At 47.7% G+C, this 23,661-nt stretch overlaps 2 protein-coding genes across 2 annotated transcripts in view; both read right to left on the bottom strand.

The window, feature by feature from the left end:
* Positions 1-23,661, bottom strand: part of LOC122366188 (monocarboxylate transporter 2-like) — a 90,184-nt gene that overhangs the window by 28,047 nt on the left and 38,476 nt on the right. The gene's annotated exons all lie outside the window — the stretch shown is intronic.
* On the bottom strand, positions 13,042-15,177 carry LOC122366189. The gene has a single exon (XM_043338147.1). It carries the CDS (start codon positions 14,902-14,904, stop codon positions 13,270-13,272), a length of 1,635 nt encoding a protein of 544 aa, XP_043194082.1. The 5' UTR covers positions 14,905-15,177; the 3' UTR covers positions 13,042-13,269.

Raw genomic sequence — 23,661 nt, 5'->3', positions numbered from 1 at the left:
GTTTCTTTCTCCAAGCAGACGTTAATTAGCTATGCTTCAGCTTGCACTTGATGTAATCAGCGCATATTGCTCTAGACAATCTGTCATGTATCGACTCCTTCGGCTGTATTGTGCATTTTGACCTTTCTCAAAACACTTTAGCAAATTTTTACAAAAACCCAAGCATAAAAGTCGGTGCTCGAAAAACGCCCTCTATTATCCCCATCTGAAGTTAAGGTTCAGAGGTCGCTCACTGGTGGATGGCACGGTGTATTTGTGCAAGGGTACACGTCTACCATATCTGACAACACATGATTTCGATACTCTGATGCATTACATTCGTCCAGCGTGCTTGGCACGAGAAAATTGTGTCATTATTCTGTTTTATGTGTTATCAAACGTGTCGAAGGTCCCGCCATGCGTGCAAATACTCAGCCTTACTGTGCTTTGGGTGCGATTAACACATGACTGATGTGTTACCAGTACAGAGCATGCCCTCACTGTGTCCATTTGTTTTCAGTGTGGGGGGGGGCATATGTTACCACCCACCTCTAACTCCAAAACTAAGAGGGCTAGAAAGACGCGGTAAAAACCAGTCGATATCTCTCAATGCGTACGCTTGAAAGTATTTCAGTCATTTTTTCATCTAAGAGCAATATTGGGGTCACCAGAGGTCATCAAAGGCAAAAATTTGCGAATTGTCATTATATTTTTCAGAAAACATGCCATTAGTTCAGGAACTATGATAGCTAGAAAAACGCATGGAAAAGCAATCGATAGCTTTTTAACTTTTTTTATAAGGTCATCCCCCAAAAATGACCTCAGGTCAACGGTTTAGCCTCCAGAGGGCAAAAACTAAAAAAAAGCTGTTTTTACGAAAAATATTTTTCGACAATAACTTTTGACAAAACAAGCCACGACATTTCTGTTGCCAGAATCGTGTTCCTCTCGCCGAGACGCGTCGAATGAACTGCATTGCAAGCTCCTGCTGTGCGTAAATCGTGAATTTTTGATTCTCGCAAAGTTGCCGTTTCGCCGTTAGATTTAACCCTCGCCGGCCGAGGGGGGGGGGGTTTCGGACAAAATATCGAAGTGCAAAATATCGAAGGAAAAATATCGAAGTGACAAAACATCGAAAGCAAAATATCGAAATGGAAAAATATCGAAGTAGCGAAATATCGAAAAGCAGAATATCGAAATGGCAAAATATCGAGTCCTAGGTCAACCTGACCTCAGAGGTCACCGGTTGACCTAGTACCTTATAAGTCGGGCATCAATCTCTGCGTCTCGTAACGGCGCACACGCTCGTTTTTTTCCGCGACGCGCTAGCTCCACCAGGGGCGAAACGGCGAGGGGGGGGGGTCGTACCCGCCCCTCCCCCTTGGCCGGCGCGTCTGTAGAAAACCAATAGGTCCGGCGAGGGTTAAAGCATGCGATGCGGTACCTACATAACGGATCATAAAGAGCTGCATAGTGCATATAGCTATGCGACGCCAGCGTATGCCTACATTATCCATCATTGATTCCAGAAGCCTTGGAGCTAATGCTTAAAGCTTCTTGCTGCTGTGCTGTACGCTCTCATGGCATGCAACCCAAAACGGCAAACACACGCATGTCAGGCCGACCAGGATCGCATGTATGTACCTATTCACTTTATCCAGCGCTGGCATGGCGGTTGCCACGAGACGATGGTAACAAAGACTGCAACATCGAATCAGCGTCACGGCGTCCCTTCGGTCCGCGGCCTCAGCGCCTGCAGACACGGCCGTCCCGGCCCTTGTGATACACTGTTACATGGACCCGGACGCGACATTTTCACATCCTTAGATTGTTCTACTTCCTGAACGTCCATCCCACATCGACCATGAGGAGGCAGACCGTTCCTTGGTGGAGGCTCCGTCCATACCTCCAGCTCTGTACCATCGTCCTGCTCCACCTCCACTCGACTGCTGCCGCGGACGTGCTGCCCGAAAACCCGTCAGCGGCCCGGTTCAAGAGCACGTCGATGTGGGAGCTGGTGACGGAGTCTGAGCCGCTGGATGTCTCCGCCGCCGGCTCCCAGATCCAGTGCAGTCTGCTCTGTCTCCGCTGGCCTGACTGCGCGGCGGCTAACTTCCGTCCAGAGCCCTCCGGCGGTGGCACCTGCACCCTGCTGTCCACCCAGGTCGGGACGTCGGTGGAGGTGGCAGAGACTGGAGCCGTCATGCTACGACTGCCGGGGACCTGCCGGATGCTGAGAAACCTCCACTATCACACAGACGGCGTGTACCGCCACCGCGGCCTGGCGGCGCCCCTCTACTGTGACATGACGCTGAACGGCGGAGGGTGGACGCTGCTGACCGCCGCCGTCTCTAACGAGGGCTGGACAGCGCAGTACGTCATCGAGAGACGCCGAGACACGCCCGGCATCGACATCGACTACTCCATTGTCGGTATGGGAGACTGGCTCAAGAGCACGCGACTCTCTTCACGTCCGTTCAAATACAGGTAGGCGCTGCAGCTACTGGATTCGGGGTTATGGGAGCTGTTTCAAGTTCTTCATATTTGGATCTTATCATCTTAACTTTTTTAACATTTAAAGTTTCCTTTGATTTAAAACGACTTACTCAAAAATTGATTACGCTTGTGCAGGTAGGTACTGGTAGAAATAAAAAATGCAATAAAAAAGCACAAACGGTTCTTGCCAAGGAGTGACAAGCTTATGTTCGCTTGGGGCATAATTAGGCCAAAATCAAATTTGGTCAGATATGCACATGTTATACTTGCTCGTTATCAGACAACCCGTTGGGGAAAGTTGCTGCAAATTGTGAGTGCAGTGCTGTAAATTGCAAAAAGTGTCAAATGTAAAGGTCAGATGTACCGCTCGTTTATCTAACCCCGGTAGCCGATGTTTATCATGAATCGTGTGTACATAGGTACCGCAGTATGAGTAGGTATACCCCCGCCTCTATATTTCAGGATCGAAGTGGGCGGCCGACAGCGCTGGGGCGGCATCTGGAGCGCTCCGAGCGCCTACAGCCTGGCCAGCAGCTACTCCAACCAGACCGAGGGCGTCGAGCTGATGGAAATGTTCGACAGCTGGGGTCCGCTGAGCATCCACACGCCCCAGCACATCGTGCCCTGGGTGAACACGCGCGCAGTGCTCGAAGGATACCCCTTGCTGAGCACCACCTCGGAGCTCGAGGGCCAGTGGTGGGGCACCCTGGTCACCGCCTACACCGGTCATGGCGTGTCGCCGTGGATTCTGTCCGCCGAGACGGAACTTTTTAATGGTGCTAGACTTTACTGGCTGCGAGAGTAGGCTGATGGCAATAACCGCTTTCGCGACGAGTTATCTGGCAAATTTCCCTAAGCTGACCAAATCCGCACCAAATCACAATTATATGGTAAGATATTACACAGAATCGATTGAAATTTTATTTTACCTAAAATGGGTCCAAAAGTGCGTACTTACTATATTTTCAGATATAATGTACAAACCAAATTTTATGTAAAACAAGCCAATTTCAAGTTATGGTATGTTAACTCGCGAGTTCCTGGGCTCCCTAAAAAGCCTCTCTTTTTCGCCGCGCTATAGCTAAAAAACGGCGCGATGCATGCGCGTCAAAAATTTGATTACGTATTGAGAATTGAATGAAAATTATGGTTATACATAGTCTTTCAATATCAAAGGGCAAATATTTGAGAGATAGAGGTTTTAGTGGCGTCATGATTCCGCAGTTTTCGACCAAACATGGCATATGTTTGAGAAATCATAAAAAATCACAAAACGGACGAACAAATATGCGTTAAATCCACGATACTGCTAATACCATGCACATTCAAATGGCTGTCTTTGTTTTTTTTATTATCGCTCTGCATTTTCCAAATCTTGAACTGAATCTTGACAATATCCCGTGACTACTTCACGGCCATGAAGCAAACATTTCTTAAATTGATCTTTCTGTCACCAAACACGTACTCTTATGACAAAATGAATGATACCATCGTGTTCTGCTCCTAAAGTACCCAAACTATGTACGGCTCTCGCGAGATTAAGCGGTAGGTTTTGCAATTTTACATTTCCGGTTATATCTCAAAACTAATCGATCTACGATGAAGCCATTTTACACGATCATGGCCGGCTTGTTACCCAACAAGTCGATCGCATCTTCAACACTTAAAAGCTTAAGACGACGAAGATGTAGCGTGAAATACACTAAATTTTCTAGGTGCAAAACCTACCGCTAAAACCCGCGAGACCTGTACATCAGTGTCCTATCCTGCTAATGCCAGCTTTGATTTTTGTGGATATGTTCATGGGTGGAGCTTTACCAGGGAAGTTGGTGGGACAAAAAGCCGTCAAACCTATGTACATTGTCCGATCGTCAAGTTGAATAAAAAATACCACACTGAATAAAATTCTATCATAACAGATGTAAGATTTTGCATTACATAGACATTCTAAAGCTCCTCAACGCGAAACAGATTGATTCGCAACGAAACAAAGTCCTACAAATTAGCTCAAGTTGGTGGGGCAAAACACTTATCGCTGGGGTAAAATGGAAGGAATAGGAATAGGAAGCTCCAACCCTGGATATGTTCTTACCTGGTTGACCTGACCTTGACCCTAACCTGTGCTTGTCTGACCCCTACACGGATCTGACATTCATGTAGCACGATATGTACATACACTACATGATAGATTGTGCACAGTTTTGACAGAGTTTATGACGTGAGACGCTCAGTACGAGGTTCTTAAAGGGACTATCCCACCTTCTAAAATGTTGTTAAAACCAGTTAAATTGTGGCCGACTTTATAGATTGGATGACCAGGAACACGGTTCTGGCATTTATTTTTCATTAAACATCTTAGGCTTCCCATATTCCAAACACAAACTTTCAAATATGTGACGTCACAGCCCAAAATTACCTCCTTCCCCAGGCCACATGACTGTCATAAAGCTGATTCTTTTTACTCTGTAGGCACCACAACAAAGTTCAGACCAAGTTTTAAGCGATTTTTCAACGAACAAACCCATTTAAATCAGAATGACTAAACGAGGTGACGTCAGGGCCTCGTCTAAGGAATTTTCACTGGGGGGCAGAGACTGAAGGAGCCAAACCTAGGGTACCCCCAAATCCTGTTTTCTCACCGGATTTAGGCCACTTGTTTTTCGTCACAGCCCTGAGAACATGATTTTTTTAACAAAAGAAAACAAAACAAAAACCAAAATAGCCTATTTTGGTCGCCCGGCGCCCGGCGCAGATCGCCGGGCGATCTGCGCCATACCGTAACCCTCGCCCGTATGCATAGCAGAAGGGTGCGGGGGGGGAGGGTCGAACGGACTCCTCTCGGTTTTTCGCAAATAAGTCGCGCAAAAAGCGACCGATCGCGACACAACTTTCAGTACCCTCGCGTTTATCAATTTCACACCAACTCTGAAACTTTCATGACCCTGACCCAAATGACCTTTGACCTGTGAGTTACTTTTCGAGACCAGGTTTATCCGGAATCGCAATTCGGCCTACGTCGGCTCGCATTAGCCGAGCGTTTGCAGTCTTTTCGTGGTTTCAAGCGTTTAAACATGGAATATGATGTTGCTCCCATGCAGGGCCTCGTCTAAGGAATTTTCACTGGGGGGGCCAGAGACTGAAGGAGCCAAACCTAGGGTACCCCCAAATCCTGTTTTCTCACCGGATTTAGACCACTTATTTTTCATCACAGCCCTGATACCATGATTTTTTTTTTTTGAAAACTAAAAAAAAAAAATAGTAGGCCATCCGACCCATGCTTGTATACCCATTAGTTTATAGCCCCCTCACATTGCCCCATCAGGCAATAATAATCACACTTCTCGTTGTTGAGCGTGTGATTGAGTGGCAGTGCCTTGTCTAAGGAATTTGCATGCCGAGCCTTATGTCGAGGGCCCACACGCATATGTATTTTTTTGCGAACCACATCGGTTTCAGATGGGCCCCTCTGAGCGCTCGATGCCGATCTCTGAGGGCTAATGCCAACGTCTGGACCTATATTTCGGCCTCTATGGTAGCCCACACTGGTTTTATATGATCCATACCAGGCTTTAATGGTCAATCTGAGTGGAGACCGTATTTTCCCACTAGGGCCCCCTCAGACCAGATGCCTGTGTATCAACTTGGAGACTGATGGCTTCTCAGGTGGATTCTCCGTAATCGCCGTGGATCTTCAACACAACCTTAAGGTCGTCAGAGGCTATAAACTAAACAAAAATGAAGATTACCCCGTGTAGTAGTGCTTTGAGGCCCGTTGGGACCCTAAGTGGCTGGCATTTGCTCCCCAGGACTCCATGCCGACTTCTTTAGATAATCCAGCTGTCAGAGTTCCCGTCCCCACAGACAGACCACCAATCTGGCATCTGCGCCTGCGTACGACCACCCAGAACGGGAGCCTGCTTCATTACGATTAGGAGCTACTCTAGCCGCACACCGGTGACCGTCCAGCCAGAAGTTGGACGCCGCTAGCGAGGACCACAGTGTATATAAATAGCGAGGACGACGATAGGCAAAAACAAGAGATTGACGCCCCGAGGGGCGAAGACAGAAACAACAGATTGATACCTAAAGGAGAAATTGTTGCCGGTAGAGCCTTGGACTCCGCGTGGTGAGGGCACGCGTCTCGGTTATAACAGTCCGGGTTCGAAGCGCGACATCGCTCGATCTTTATGACCCTCCTGGCGAGTACATGGTTACCTACGGTTGGTGGCAGGCCGTAGCCATTCGAAGTCAGTGAGGGGACCGGCCGTGTGCGGCTATGTGCATACGTTAAACTTTGGGCTCTAAATTCTGCCATAGATCACGAATTGCGCGATCGGAGGGTAGAGGGCAGGGCCAACGCAAAGCTCTGCTTAGCGGGGGCTCTGTACTTGTGAATCCTTCCATTCAAAAGGTTCGGACTAAATTTATGAAAAAAGAATATCCGGGACACGGAGTTGGGCGCCTGAAAAGACGAAATGTAACGCATTGCTGAGCGAAAAAAAGGTTCAGGTAAACAAAATAAACACATAACAGCCCTAGGTAATGAGGTATTTCAATGTGCTCACATTGCATCGTTTCGTTTACGCATTTGTTTTTATGTGCACTGACGCCTCGAAATAAAAGTTAGTTTGCCTTTTGGCTATTGCCGGCCCCCCCAGTAGTGACTTTTTGCCCTGACTGGGGGGGCCAGGTCGATGACTGCGGGGGTTTAGCCCCCCCAGTTAACATGTTAGACGAGGCCTTGGGTGACGTCACACTAACGGTCGCTCCATGTTGAAGATAGGGCCTTGCACAATGCACAAGGCCCATTTTCAAATGAAGGGAACGAATTTCTTCAACACCAAGAGGCCGCGGGGGTTGCAACCTAGATAGATAGATAGTGGTTTCTGAACCTCGCCGCAAACTTGGCTATCTCAACTCAAACCCATGTTAAAGGTGGGATAGTCCCTTTAAGTCCATCCTATTGCAAAAGCCCAATTTGATGTGTTTGGCCTGACCTTGGCCAAAGTTCAAAACATCAAAGTTCAACTTCTAAATACTCATCTGAAGCGTCTCGTCCGTTCCTTCGTATGCCGCCTCGCGCGTTGCGCTGCGCCTATTGGTTCTACTTCTCGAGTAAAGTTCTGCACGGCTGCGATTTTCCACAGCCTAGCCGCCCCGCAGCCATATACCCTGAATTTACCCTGGCCTTGGCTCCACACTTGCACAGCCACAGCCGCTCACAGCCGTGGCAAACTGTGGGCAGCCAGCCGTCAGCCGGCCGTGGATACTTTGAATGAAATGCAACCAAATGGTATATAATAGGTTGTTTTAGTTGAACGCCCCCACTTTTTTCGCCGGACCATAGGCAAGCCAAATTTTGGGTACCTGTAGGGAATTGATTGAAGTTCATTGTGACAAAGTTTCAAAGAAATCAGTCAGAAAATTTTTGAGATATCGAGGTTTTAGTGACGTCATGATTTCTGAGTTTTCGACCAAAAACGGCATATGTTCAAAAAATCATATAAAGTCACAAAATTGACATATAGACATGCCGTAAACACCATTAGACTGCCAATACCATGAAAAATCTAATGGCTATCTGCGATTATTGATTATCGTTCCGCATTGTCCAGAATCTTGAACTGAATATTGGCAATTTCTCGTGACTACTTCACGACCATGATACATGCATTTCTTAAATTGAACTTTTTGAGCCAAACACGTACACATATGATAAAATGAATGTCACCATCGTGTTCTACGCCCCAAATTACCCTTTAAACATGTGTCACAGGCTGCGAAAATCAGTTTTGATTTTCGGGGATATGTGCCTACCCGGTTGACCTGGCCTTGACCCTGACCTATGCTTGACTGACCCCTACATGGAGCTGACACTCTTGTAGGCCTTATATGATGGATTGTGCACCGTTTTGACAGAGTTTATGACGAGAGGCGCCCATTGCGAAATGCGAAGTCCTGAAGTCCATGCTACTGAAAGCCCGATTTCAGGTGTTTGACCCGAGCTGTGACCTCAAAATTCAACTTTAAAGTACTCATCTGAAGCGTCTCGTCGCGTTCTTTCGTTTGCCGCCTCGTGCGTTTCGCTGCGCCTATTGGTTCTCGAGTTATCGGCTGGGGCGTTTAACGCCCCCCCCCCCCCCAGCAAACGGTGGGTGGCGAAATACCCCAGCAACTGCCGGGTTAAAGATGAAGAACTCACAGCTGCATTTTTAAGCAGAAAATCAGATGTTTCGTCATGAATCCTGACGTCCCTAGAGGCCCGTCTGCCAGTGCGACTGGACCCACCTTGCCCACCTCCCCTCCCATCGAAAGGTCCTGGACTCCTGGATACGTCCCTGCCTGGGCTGACCCCGAGCCCCCGGATGACTCGCGGGTCCCTTCAAGAGCAGGTGACCCCTTCTTGGGCGAAATCCTGGGTACGTGTCTGACATACATAGTACATAATCCTGTTGAGTTGAATCGGTTAACCCGCGCCCCGTAGGGGGGGGCCGAAACGGCCCCCCCCCCTGTCCTTTTCGGTCGATATCTCCTAAACGGCTGGAGATATCGCCACCAAACTTTAAGGACCCTTCCGGGCATCAATTTTACACATTGTGACCAAAAATTTTTCCAGAGGCTATGATAGGTTGGCCACAAATGACGTCAGAGTGACGTCATGTTCTGTCATTTTCGACCGAAAAAAGACCTTCGCGAGAAGACCTGTCAGGACTACAGCTTTGAAGATACAGAAAAATGATCAAGACATAAAAGGTGTAGAATTGACAGGGCTACAAAACTGCTATCTCGAATTTTTGAAATTTTTGAGTTTTGACCCCCAAAAATCAAAAAAGCATTTTTTTTGGATATATTCGCCAAAAAATCCAAAAAGTTTCTTGAGTTTCGAAAAAACCGGAATATATGTGATAGTGCCTACCGTCTTCTATCTACATACCAAATTTCAGATCGATACCTCGTTTTTTGGCCAAGTTATAGCGAAAAAACTGTTCAAAAATGATGACGTCAAATTTTCAAACTCAATTTTTGGCAATTCTAGAACTCGTAGAGCAAAACGAAGACCACCATTAAACTCCCCGTGACGAGCTGCATCGAATCGATACCCATTTTATGCAAAAATATCAACTTTGAAATTTGACCTAATTTGACCTGACCTTGACCTGACCTTCACCAAAACGTGACCTAGGCTGGCCCCAAAGGCTGCCTAACCCACATAATCGCATTTGTCATGTAAAATGGACCATAAAACATGTATCACACGACACATTCATATAATGACCCCCGGTGACCTGACCTCGCTGTGACCTGACCTGGTATCAGTGACCTCAGATAGCAAAGTATGTGTTTGACGAACAATGTACCATCGATGGTTTTCAATAAATTACCAATTTACTCGCTTTCACAGCACATTTCTTGAATTGCCTGTGAACGGTGAAAATCTGACCTTTGACCTGACCTGTGACGTCATCGGTTTGACCTAGGTCAACGAAATTTGGTCACAAGGTAGTTCCCGGGTGGGGCTATCGAACGCCGTTTGAATTTTGAAAATCGGCCGGTAACTTTCCGAGATCTTAGGGGGGGCCGAAACGGCCCCCCCCCCCCCTACGGGTGGTAGGGTCCGCCGGTAGCCCTACGGGGCGCGGGTTAAATATTGAATAAAGTTATAAGCTGGATCTCTGGTCTGTAATCTCGCATCGTATCAGATAGACATTTCATGTCGATGTGCCTAAATAAATATGCGATTATACGTGAAAAGGGAGTGCTGCTCCCGCTCCTATACATCCGGCCCAAACAGTGACCGGATCATGCTTCTAGCCACCCGGGGCCGGTCGGCCGGCCGGCAGTCAGTCGCTGCCCGGGGCTGATTTCTGAGGGACTTTCAAAAATGTTTATTAATTGAATGTTTTAGGTAATAACTAAGATGATTAGGTTTATGGACCGACTCTGAGTTGCATTTGAATAAACATGCCAGCGTAAAAAATATTTTAAATGTTTTGAAAATTAAGCTGGTGCCGAAATAATTGTTCTACTATGCATTGATAAAAGCTAAAGCTTTTAGGCCAACCGAAATATAACCCCGTCGGCCGTAACTTTTGGGGGGGGGGGGGCCTTCGGCATGGTGGTGGGGGGACAGTTCGCAGGTCGCGCCCCTCCCATTCAAAAATCCTGTGTGCGCGTCTGTGTCAGACCGAAAGGGCCTAACCCAACAAAACACCTAAAGTCTAAACAAAGCAGTGTCTATGGCTCATTGCTGCCATCCCTATGTAGCGGGAGCCTTCCAAACGTCTACTTAGGTCCCTCAGACACCAGATGGCAGTCCGCTCCAGAGGGCAGCACTGACGCATATTGGCCGGCCGGCCGGCAGCAGCGCTCTCGGGCGACTGACTTCTTGCATGACTGACGGGTAAAAGTAAAAGAATAATAATTTGAAGACAGAAGGCATTGGAGCTCAGTTTGACAGAACCAGGCTAGCCAGAGAGTGACGTACTTTTCTACGTATGAACGCAAGTTGCGACTCCACCGAGACAAACGCATACATACACCACCAGAGCGCTCGATTGCCTGTCACCAATGCGACAGGACAATGCGATGCTCCTTCGTGATCGCCATCCTCAGCACTCATCCCATCCTCGTTTCGATCACACATGCCCATATTCGGGGTTGACGGCCACCCCACAACACCAGATAGCCAGTGAGGCCAGTTACAGCACAAAAGTACGGTAGTATAGTACCCCTCCGAGGTGAGTGATGACCGTTTCGACCGCTAGCAGTTCAGTGAAATAGATGCAGTGGGTAATGAAGTCTAAACAAACAGGTATCTTGTAAGTGCAACAAAAATTAATCCTTGTCTGTTCGGGCCTTTTGCAGCATTTAACTATAGAGGGGATCTGTTGAACTTTGAACACCTCCTATACGTTAGATGTAAATTGAACCAGTTAGATCCACCCTCTACATATGTACGTACATATATCCTACGAACCCCCTGCCGTTCTGCCCTTGATTAAGATTGGCTTTAAAGAAAAACGAGCGTGCTGCCAGTGACGAAAGGGAGCCAGCGAGCTCCAAATTTAAGGTCTGAAGTCATTGGTTCATCTTCCAGGTCAGGGCGATGACCCAAATGTCGGGAAAATCGGGAACTGCTACAGCTCGTTTGAGTGAGGATTTTATTACAGTTACAACGTCCTGTTTCCGAATAATTTTGCGTTTTTTTATCAACGATGCTGATTTCATGCATTTAGAGAAAGCAGTGTCAGGTAAGAGGCGGGGCAGGTCAACCATGAGTATAAGCGTTCCCTCCGGCTGCTCATAGATAGCCGGATTCCGACAGCCAGTTAGGTATTCATGGAAACTACGTTTTTTCGACCCCGCTGGAAGTGCGTGAGTCACATAAAACGTGATTCTTGAATCGTTATTGAGGGCATAAAAACACAAAGCGAATTCAACTGATACAAGTTTGAATTCACACAAACAACAAGGCAGTTGATGAATATCCCACATGACAAACTAATCCCGCAGCTTACCTATTACCGTAGCATCAAATAAATTCCCAATTTTTAACGCATTTGAAATTCGAAATCGCAGAATCTACTGACAAGGCAACATACTCGTATGACTGAAATACAAATCTATAGCCATTATTGGTGTGATATCGTAATCAAACGTTGATTCAGTTTCGTTGACTATGAACTACACCTAATATAATGGATTGTTGATTATGTAAGGACATATTTGTGTTATGAGGTTATCGGTGGAGCCAACAAAGATATAATTCATCCAACAGTATTTTCATTTAGTTATTTGTTGGCTCAACCGATGATCTCATAACGAGCAGATAGGCGCTGGATCTTTCTGAATAGAAAACACTATAGGCATTCATTTATATCATGTTCTTTAATTTTCTTTCTTTCGAATCCAGAAGCGAACATCCCCAGGCGAAGCGGTTCGAGAACACACACAGTGTTCGCCATGGGCCGGAAAATCCCAGTCCAGTCCAGTCGGCCCAACCCAAACCTATCCATGGTAAAGGTGTCAAAGCTCACCCCGGCCCAGCCCGTCAAAAATAAATGGATTAATAATTATGGACACCCAACAGCCATTTGTCATCCAAAGGTTGCAAAGAATATACATTCTTGGATGATACCGCGAAAACGAAATATCTCTATCGAGAGTTTTCAAAGGATTTCATGCACGAGACCTTGGCCGAGTGCATGAAATTCTTTGAAAACTCGAGATAGAAATATTTCGTCGCGGTAGAGTCCTAGATATTATTTCCTGTATGTTTCTTAATATCGTTCGTTATTTGCTTAAAAAAGGCCGAGATATGCATAAATAAAATACACTAACATTAACTACACGTTAAATACTGAAATACTGGCAGTTCTAATTACTTTACAGTTCAGCAAAGCTTACAAATTTTCTTAAAAACAGAAGCCCTCGATGAAATCAAGCTATCCAAGAAAACCATCCAAGAAAACGTCTCGCGCAAAGTTTCTTGGATGGCTGGATTGCATTGAAAGACTGCATCAAACATACAGGAAACAATCCTGAGAGCAGCATTCACAATGCACATTGCACGTAACTATATGCTTTATTAACTTGTTTTTTGAGTCTTACACAAACATAGTTCTTATAGTTTTTGTCTCAGTCGCAAACCCCTGCAAGTCCACTTTACAATTCTTGGCCTAGCCCATCCATAGACCATCGATCCTTCATATTTGAGAGCCCAGCCTAGCCTATGGCCCATCGGGCTGGCTCGGCCCATGGCGAACACTGCACCACACCCTCATGTTGTCATCGTTATCCATCATAAGGTCCCGGCTGGCACTCCACGCGGCGACAGCAGCCGGGATACTTGGCAACGGGGTCACCGGCCACCACTCTGCACCCTGGTCGGCGGGCGCTGACGAACGGACACCGCGTCTGCGTCACCGTGCCGGTGCTCTCGCAGAAGGACTCGAAGCACCCGCCCTCAGCCCAGCGATCACCCTCGAAGAACCAGCGGTCCAGTACCGGCGAGTAGCAGCGGCCCGGGCACAGGTAGGTGGGGCAGCAGTACGGGTAGTCGGCACCATCGGCTGGGTTCGGCACCACCAGCCGGCAGTCGGCTGAGGGCGGCGGCTGACAGCGCCAGCGGCGCACCACCGCCACCCCTCCCTCGGCGATCTCGCAGCGGCTGCGCACACAGCCGCGTTCCGTCCACACGGAGTCCGCGGCCCGGCTGGCGCCCGACGCGTCTCTGCACACATCCAGCGGCGTGTCGCACACGACAGAGTCGCAGCAGAGCGGGAACGCGGCGCTGCTGTTGCCCTCCACCAGGCGACAGTCGGGCCGGGACGGGTCGTACCTCTGTCCCGGACACGACAGCCGCTCCACCCGGTCGGTGCCGACGCAGATGGCCCTCGTGCAACCGTCATCCCACTGCTCCCCGACCGAGTACCAGCGGGGGCCGTCCTGGCACCGGCCCGGGCAGCGGAAACGGGGGCAGCAGTGCGGGAAGTTGCCGCGCCCCAGGTCCTCCCCGGTCTGCACACAGTCAGGGTATGGAAGCTCCCCCGGCGGACTGCACAGCTCTCGGGTCACTACCGCTTCTCTCGGGCCAGCCTCACATGTGTTCCCCGTGCAGGAGCTCCCCGTCCACGAGTCTCCCGGCCCAAGATACCTGTCCAGCCGCTGGGAGTAACAATTCCGACACGTGATCTTGGGGCAGCACCGGGGGTAGCCAAAGCGCAGATCTCCGTTGTCCAGGCCGCAGCCCGGGGTGTCAGTGGCCTCCAGGGGACACCCGAAAGCCTCCACGCTCCCGCCCGGTCCGCATGTGGCCTGGCCGCTACAGTTTTGCAGTGTCCACCTCTCGCCCACAGCAAAGTGGCGGTCCAGGTGCGGGACATAACAGGGCCGCTCTTCCAGGTCACACTTGACCTGGTGGCAGCAGGCCGGGTACTCTGCGTCCGGGTCTCCGGGAACAGCGCGGCACCCTGGTCTCAGGCCGATCAGACCGCACGGTAGGAGTCCGACGGTATCCGTGCCGATGCATTCTGCTCTCAAACAGCCATCTTCAGTCCATTTCTCGCCGACTTCAAACCAACGCTGTTGGCGTCTTGAAAAGCATCTTCCTGGACATAGATACTCGGGACAGCAGTCTGGAAACTCAGCCGAGACATTTTGCGATACCAATTGGCAGTCGGGGAACGGGGAGGGGCTGCACGAAGTCCTGACAATTTTCGCAGATGTGCCGTCCGGCGCGGCTCGGCACTCGCCACGAATGCAGCCTTGCTCGGTCCACACTTCTCCGACAGCGCGCAGAACAATTGGACCAGGTGATGAGTGATACTCCTCGCTATCCAGGCAGGTGACAGGGACTTCAGACAGGCCACTGACAAACGCGCTGCAGAGCGTTGTCAGCAGCACGGCCGCCGGCGTCCTGCCAACCATCTTGGTCCTAGTCCGGAGGAGCCGCCTAGACGTCCCCCCGCCGATCAGTGCACCAACACACTGCGGGAGACGGGTCTCATATCGGAGTGTTTGGCATAGTTTGTGGAACGAGTCGTGCCGGCTGGCGTAGTCAGCGAGTTTATAATGAAGGCAAACATCTCAGCTATCCGGCGGGCCGCAATGCTCGCGTGTTTAGACCATAGAGCGGCAGCACCCAACAGGGCGAGTATTGGGGCGTCAAGGCCGCAAATACCAAAGCAAGGCGACAATATTCAAAGCTGATTAGGGGCTTTGAAAATGACGAACTTCATTCGGTGGTAATTCATAGATAAGTGAACGTTGATAATTACTTCGACGAAAATGACTCATTATTAGTGATAAATAACTAGTGCCTTAACCCTCACCCGTATTGGTGTTTTTCCAGCCGCGAACGTATAAGGGGGGTCCGTTGGACCCCCTCCCCTTGCCGTTTCGCCCCTGATCGAGCTAGAGCTTCGCGGAAAAAACGAGCGTGTTGCCCGTGACGAGAGGAAGCCGATGATACCCAATTTTAAGGTCCTAGGTCATTGGTTGACCTTGCAGGTCAGGTCAATGACCCCAAAGGCGGGAAAATCGGGACCTGTTAGAACGTCGTAAAGTGTGGCTGCTATGGGGTTTTTCGAGGTGCTGATCACGAATATCATGTTAGTTTTGATCACAGATGATGTCTTCATGTATTTAGGCCAGGTCGGGTCAGGTCAGGTCAGGTCAACCAGTAAGGGTATTCGTAGTAGGTGGCAACCACCTCTGACAGCTTCGTAACATGTTACGAAGGCACCAAAACTACTTCGTAAATGTTCATATGGTTGCTAAATTCGAATTCAGCTCCAAAAACTGGCCTAGAAACATGTAAAACTCGAAAACGTGAACCGAGGTCATCAAAGGTCAATGACCTGACCTGACCTTCAGGTGACCTTGACACCCACCCTAATGCATGGGGGCAACATCATATCACATGTTGGAATGCTTGAAACCACGAAAAGACTGCAAACGCGCGGCTAATGCGAGCCGACATACGCCGAATCGCGATTCCAGCCAAACATGGTCTCGAAAAGTAGGTCACAGGTCAAAGGTCATTTGGGTCAGGGTCATGAAATTTTCAGGGTAGGTGTGAAATTGATGAACGCGAGGGTACTGAAAGTTTCGTCGCGATCGGCCGCTTTTTACGCGAGTTATTCGCGAAAAATCATGGGGGGTCCGTTCGACCCCCCCTATACGGGCGAGGGTTAAGCTTGAAATTTGAGCTTTTCTTTCGCTGTAAGCTTCTATGCATTATGTTCCAAAAATGAAAATGGCAATTATTCGAGCATGATAATTTTTATTATGGTTTGCATTAGATTTGTATTTTTTATCTCATGCATGAGCCGTGAAGTATTGGGGCACTACGACTGATAATTTGAACATTTTTCTTCAGCATCAGCAAAGTGTTTGCAACAGCACTATTATGCCATTTCACTAGTTTCATCCCGATGTGCAACAAAACCTGACGTAAAACGCCCCCATCCCACTACGGCAAGGGTGTTTTCTTTTCGACATATGTATCAAGTTTATGAAAAATTTAGTAGATACGATATCTTGTTAAAATATAGAACCCAGATAGGAACTATAGAGAGAACTATACAGGAATAGGCGTATGAAATCCTAAAGTAGCTTGATCCCTTTTTCAAGGAATCACCTAACTTCGACAGGAGAAACGAAAACGTATTAGGCAATTCTTTCTGGAAACCCTGTTCACTGACGCAAGCACATGATCTCATGTGAACTCATTTTATTGTACAACCATAGCACTGGCTTACATAACTAAAACAACGCTTTCTTTCGATTATGATTCAACAGTTAGAGATAACCTCTTGCATTTCAGCCGCGTTACCCTAGTTTATCCTCGAGACCTACCGGCGCATGTGTGAGTGGGCAGGCCAGTCCGGGGCGTACAGCGCGGCCCCGGGGGCTCCGTGTTATGGACGAGCCTCGTCAATCTGCCCGTTCTCGGCCGAGTGACGGCGCCGGCGACCGCTGAGCGGTAAATCTGGCGACAGGCGCCGGTTTTCGTGCGACTTGCGCCTGTTTCGTGTGACAAACACCGGTTTCGTCTCAGGCAGGCGGTGCAGTATCAGTTGACTGGTGATGGTTAGGTGTGCGATAACTAATAAGCAGTGCACAGGTGGTATATTTCGAAAGTTCACACGATATAACAAGCTTTGTGCATGTCAAAATAAACATTTTTTTTCTATTTCAAACCCATAACTTCGTTGACCTTCGCCCCAGTGTGTGTGTGGGGGGGGGGGGGCATATGTTACCAGTCCACCCTGTCGCGTTTTTTGCGTGTGAATAAAAAACCGCGGCGCGTAGCGCCTCGCCGCTTGGAGTAGCTTGCTGTACATCAATGTTGGACAATGTGTAAAATTTTTGACCCCAGGTCATGTCAGGTCAGGTCACCAGGTTAAGTTAACTGACCAAGCCTAAGAATTGCAATCATGTCCAGCCTGCAGTGTTTGTCAGAGAGGTTTTAAACTTGGTGGATTGCATGATGCTATGGACACCTATAATTTGTATATCTCTAATTTTCTTTAGCTCCGTGACCTAAGGCCAGGTCAGTGGCGTGAACTTTCCATTGTAAGTCAATGGAGAAAAATGAAAATGCCTCTAGATCCGTGTGTACTCATAGGAACAGTCCATATATTTCCGAATCACAATGATTTGGACCACCCGTGACGACCATGGTATCTTTTTTTTTGCTGATAGCCTCTAGAAAGGTCATCCGAGGTCATTTGAGGCTATAAACAGATTTTTTGCCAAAAACTCTCGATTGGAAAGAGATAGAACACTGGGGATGGCTTCATTGTGTTTGTCTTGTTGAGACGCATCGAATTATTTGCAACATGACCTATTTGGGTCACCACGTGACCTTGACCTGAGGTCAAAGTTTGACCTTGAACTTTCCAGACAAAACATATATTTTTGGAAGCGACTGGAAGGAAAGGATAGTGCCATTGCCAATTCTTCATATTTGCTGTTCAAAAGTTATTCGTGAAAAAGTTGTATACAAAAACAGCTATTTTCACAATGTTTGACCTATGGAGGCTTAACTGTTGACCTGAGGTCAATTTTGATGATGACCTTATCAAAAGAACAGTTCAAAAGATATCGATTGCTTTTCCATGCGTTTTTCTGGCTATCATAGTTCGTGAGATAAAGGCACGTTTTCTGAAAAATATAATGACATTTGGCAAATTTTGACCTTTGATGACCTCTGGTAACCCCAATATTGCTCTAATGACCGCCCCACACCGGACATCGCATGCGGGTTGCGAGTTTGCGGGTTTTGAGTTGACGGGCATAATACTAATTCATAAAGTGATTAGAACGTTCCAGCTTATGGTAACTTCATGAATGCAGTGAAGCCGGTACACCTTAAGAAAATTAAATATAGTCGCAAAACCAGCGCAACGAACGAAAAACCTGCAAACCTCGCAGAACTCGCAGACCTCGCAGCGAGGAAAATCGAAAGTTGACTCAAAATTTACTTTTGGAATGCGATGCAAGGTGGCTCGCAAGCTAAAAACATGCAGACTCGCTTGTTTGATGGTAGTGTGGGTCACTCAGCTTAGTTTGTATTATTTGATTTTGAGGAAACCCGAAAAACCAAAAACTCGCAACCCGCATGCGAGGTCCGGTGTGGGGCGGCCTTAACCCTCGCCGGCCGAGGGGGGGGGGGGGCGGGTGCCGCCCCCCCATAGGGTTTTTTCGCGATAGCTCCGAACACGCTGGCGATAGAAAGCTGAAACTTGGCATACCTGACCTTTGATCCAAGCCGGATCTTTTGACACCAACCGCATTTTTGGGTCAGGTCAGGTCACTGACCTATGACGTCATAAGTGAACCTCTGCACGGTCTTCAGATGTCGCAACTTCGCAACGCCCTCACTGCCAGAGGAGATGTCACAGGGAAATGAAACTTGCAGGATCTAGTATCCATTATGAGTCCCACAATTTGTATATCTCGGATTTTTCCTAAAGGTCATATGGGGTCAGGTCATTTTCGTGACCTCACCATTATAAGTCAATGGGGAAAAATTCAAACTGCTATTCTGGCGCCGGGAACGATCTCCAACTATCTCAAGCACACAGAATCGTGATTTGATGCACTCCTTGCAAGGTTAGATGCGTCACTTTTGCAATGTTGACCTTGCGTGACGTCATTTATGACGTCATCAAGGTCATATTAGTTTTTCGTCAATAACTCTTGATCAAATTGAGCTAGCGAGTCGGGAAAGCCACCAATGGACTCAAGAAGACCTGCCGAATCGAATGGTATGCGACATGACCTCTTTCGACCAACTTCGTGACCTTGGGGTGCTGACCTGACCTTGACCTGAGGTCAACACCCCAAGTTGACCTGACCCGGACAAAAAGTATATCATTCGACGCGACTGAGCGAGACGAACACGATGCTGCCAAAATCGGCGCTCTGCGGCCGTTTTTTGCGAAGTTATTCACCAAAAACTGAACCGTACCTTGGGGCACTTGACCTGACCTCAGAGGTCACCGGTTGACCTAGGACCTTAAAATCGGGTACCAATCTCTGCGTCTCGTAACGGCGCACACGCTCGTTTTTTCCGCGACGCGCTAGCTCCACCAGGGGCGAAACGGCGAGGGGGGGGGGGTCGTACCCGCCCCCCCCCCCTCGGCCGGCGCGTATGTAGAAAACCAATAGGTCCGGCGAGGGTTAAGATGAAAAATGATTGAGATACTTTCAAACGAACGCATTGAGAGCCATCGACTGCTTTTTACCGCGTCTTTCTAGCCCTCTTCGTTTTTCTAGTTAGAGATGGGTGGTAGCATATGCCCCCCCCCCCCCCACATATGGCGAAGTTGGCTGAGACCGCCACTGGGGCGCGGGTTAAGCCAAACAGCACATAAGTATCGGTCAATAATTTTTATGCTGTTTTTTTCTCGAAAATGAGCTTTGACTAAATCATTCTAAAAACAACTGTTTCAAGCGATTTATTGGCCTGCTCGATATCAATTGAAAGACATCAAGACAATCTAGCCTTAAAATGAAATGATTATGATTTAAACTGGGGCCAGTTCTTCAGGTCAAATTCCAAAATGTCCGTCATAAGCGCATTTAGTAAGCAGCGAGTTAAATACTTACCCATCCAAAGAAAATAAGGGGAGCGCCGATAACTAATTTGCTTTTAAGTGTAGCTACTTCACAATTCAATTATTCTAAGAAACAGGATCAAAACAGACCTGAGAGCTATACTCATGACTGACGCGTAGTTATTGGAGGTCTTTGTTCAGCATTCAGTTTTCACCCAATTCCCATGTAATCATGCGCTACCGTTTGCCTCACTAATGCTATTCTTAGCACGAAACCTGTTGCTTCACAGCAGCAGGACTCGTTGAATTAGCGGCAGTGTGAACATTCGCTCGGGATGCCAACGTTGAATATTCAAGCAGCGAGTTAACGGGAGCAGGAGAAAGGGCGGCCCTTTTGAGTGCATTGCAACCACATGACAGGAAAACATAACCTTGTGATATATATTGAGTAGAAAAACATGCAGCACATGGATGGACGCGTTTCGTCAGAGACTTTTTCAACACCCGAATATCGGCAAAACAATACGAACACGTGTTCGTATTGTTTTGTCGATATTCGGGTGTTAAAAAAGTCTCTGACGAAACGCGTCCACGCATGTGCTGCATGTTTTTTCTACTCAATATATATCTAATTGTCTATACATCACATAACATTGTGAATTGAAAAGCAAAACATACCGTGTTAGCCCTTCTGATTTAGAACAATCTTCAAAAGAACATTGAGGTGCGCTCCGTTGCACTTTTCTTCGAATAGCATCGGGAAGCTTTGATGTGATCGAGAATAGATCGTAAGCGGATCGAAGTTCATTCATTTCAAACGACAAAAACTTGCATTGCGAAGTTCAAATCCCCGGTAAAGCACACTGCACTAAAAAGCCTGAGCCTTTGGGCCATATTAATGCAGCCTCTTGACTTTATGGGGGACTGATGGCATAAGTTCAGTAAGTCATGAAGCTCAACTCTTTTATCATTGGCTCCAGGAAGCGTCGCTTGGTTTGGGTCCCGATTTCCCAGAGGCCAGTTTTACCAACAGAAAAATAGCCGTCTACCGGAATTTTTTGCCTAAAGACCGCTTCATATACGGAGCGTAAATGCGATGGGTACGTAAGCGGATAGGGCTTTACCGTTTATGCTCCGCATGTGAAGCGGTCTTTAGGCAAAAAATTCCGGCAGGCGGCTATTTTTCTGTTGGTAAAACTGGCATCTGCTCTCTTTTCGCGGCACGGGATGTGGAGCCATTCATCGTGGTATGTTGTGATAGCATAATGCTCCTCGGCCTCATTAGTAAGCAACAGTGGTATGAAAAGCAGCATTTATCAACAACGTGCGAGATGCTCCTAATTTAATGTTGCAAATTGCAATGTGTCTCTCAGTTAGAAGATCAGCAACAGCGATCATTTTTAACCCGCGACCGCCTGGGGGGTCGGATCCGACCCCCCCTCCGTTTTTCTTGAATAACTCATGAACCGCTTACGCTATCAACTTGAAACTTGGCATACCTTCTCCCCCGTCAATTTGACGTAACCTGTGTAATTTTCAAGAAAAATTTTCTAAAAAATTGAGATATATCGATTTTAGTGATGTAACTACATGGCGTTTTCAGTCAAAAAGTGGTAAATGTTTAAAAAATCGCCAAAAATCAGGGTTTAAAGCAACTTGCAAATTAAGGACATGAAAAGACGCAGCTCAACGAGTTCTTTAAAATGGCTATCTCGGATTTTCCATAAAATGCGCTTTTTACCCCTAAAAATTCAAAAAACTATATTTTTTGGAAAACAGCTAATAAAATTCAAAATTTTGAGAATTTCCAAAAAACCGGAATATATGTTATAAAGCTTTATTAGAACATTAGATGTCCCAAATTTCAACTTTCTATCTTGATTTTTGACCCCCAAATTGTAAAAAAAATAGCTCCAACATGCATAGGGCACGGTGACGTCATAAGCATTTTCGTGAATTAGAGGCACTTCTGAACATCGCATGTGAAAACAAATGGCACCACTAGATTCCTGGGACAAAGCAGGTCTAGAAAAGTGCATTTTTATGTCAAAAATAAAAAGTTGAAAAATTGACCTTTTTTCTTAGCCCTCGTTTACTTATGTATGATATAAACGATTTTTTATGCTTTCAATGCACACTTATCACCAGCACAGTGACTTTGGGTCACATGTTACCATTACCATCGGATTCGGCGTGAAAAATAAGCCATAAAACATGTGTTGCACGTCCATGTAGCAGAAAGTGAACACCGTGACCTTTCGTGACCTGACCTGACCTTGACCCGTACTTATTATGACCCCTATACGCACATGGTACCTTCACTAGGTCTTTGAGGTCATTTTTGGTGAGTTTCGAGCAGCAGCTATCGATTCCGCTGTCCGTAAGCCTAATCATGCAAAACCCCAGAATTTGACCTTTGACCTGACCTTGACCCGAAAGTTGACCTCAATCTTAAAATTTTAAGAGTGCTTTGGGAAGGTCTCGTAGAGACCTTTCGAACGTCGCCTCGCGGGGCTCGATGCGACCATTGGTTCTCGAGATAACAGGGGGGGGTCGGATCCGACCCCCCCCCCCCCCCCCAGGCTGTCGTGGGTACGGAAATAGCCCAGGCGGTGTCGGGTTAACATAAGGACACCCACGTTTATCCAAAGGACACGAATGTGAGAACAATTTAAGAATGGACTATTCGTGTACCTTCACTCGGGCGCCCACCCGGTTCTGAGAGCCGTCCAGTTTCGGTAGATATTTGATCTATAGTTCTTCTGAATGCTTGAGACGAGGTGTTAGTATCACTGATGTTAGTTGTCGGACTTTCGTCCCCGTCTTGAGTTGAGATGTTAGTTTCACAACGTTTCGGCCAGTTACTTCTCCGGCCGTCGTCAGGTGTTCTTTGGCCCTTAGAAGGACCTGGATGTTGGTGGCGTTGCGCCGTACGCGTCATACCGTTCGAAAGCTCCTGTAGTCAGCGGGAATCGAACTCGGGTTTCCCCGGTGATAGTCCACGGTTCTAACCACTCCACTATCGAGGCAGACATCGTTATGGAGCTGGAAACTTGGTGTCATTTATCCCCCAGATGTTTTTGTGATTTCCTTAGTAGTGGGAGCCATATTGGGCTGATGTCAACGCTTGGCTTGCTGATGGGGTTGCTAGCCAGCGCCATGTGTGCGGCTTCCTTGATTTTTCTGATTTTCCAGTGTGGCTCCTTGTCGATGATGGTGGTATCATCCCAAGCAGGTCTGTGATCTCCTTCAGACCATGCATGCTCCGCCACACCGGATTTCAGTGTTTCGCCTCGGATGGTGGCCTTCCTGTGTTCTTCGAGCCTGACCGCCAGTGGGCGGCCAGTCTCGCCCTTGTATGACCTGCCGCAGCTGCACGGGATGTCGTATATGCAGTTCTTTGTTTGCTCCTTGGTGGTTGGCGGTCTGACCTTTGTGAGTGACCTGCGGAGGGTGGTGGTACTTCTGAACACCGTCCTGATGTTGTATGCTCCGCAGATTCGCCTTAGCTTCTCTGACAGTCCTCTGTTGTATGGGAGGGATACTGTCGCGATTGGCTTATCCCTTGGTTGTTGTTGGGATGCTTCCTTGGGTTTGTGTTTCATGAAGCTCGTTG

This window comes from Amphibalanus amphitrite, unplaced genomic scaffold (genome assembly GCF_019059575.1).
Source record: "Amphibalanus amphitrite isolate SeventyFive unplaced genomic scaffold, NRLGWU_Aamphi_draft 000790F_arrow, whole genome shotgun sequence".
NCBI classification, from domain to species: Eukaryota; Metazoa; Arthropoda; class Thecostraca; order Balanomorpha; family Balanidae; genus Amphibalanus; species Amphibalanus amphitrite.
The sequence above is the reverse complement of the archived record's forward strand: the minus strand, read 5'-3'. Positions and strand labels throughout refer to the sequence as shown.

What these genes read in the sequence shown, in the direction of transcription:
- LOC122366189 (XM_043338147.1), bottom strand. Translation starts at nt 14,904, where the DNA reads ATGGTTGGCAGGACGCCGGCGGCCGTGCTGCTGACAACGCTCTGCAGC.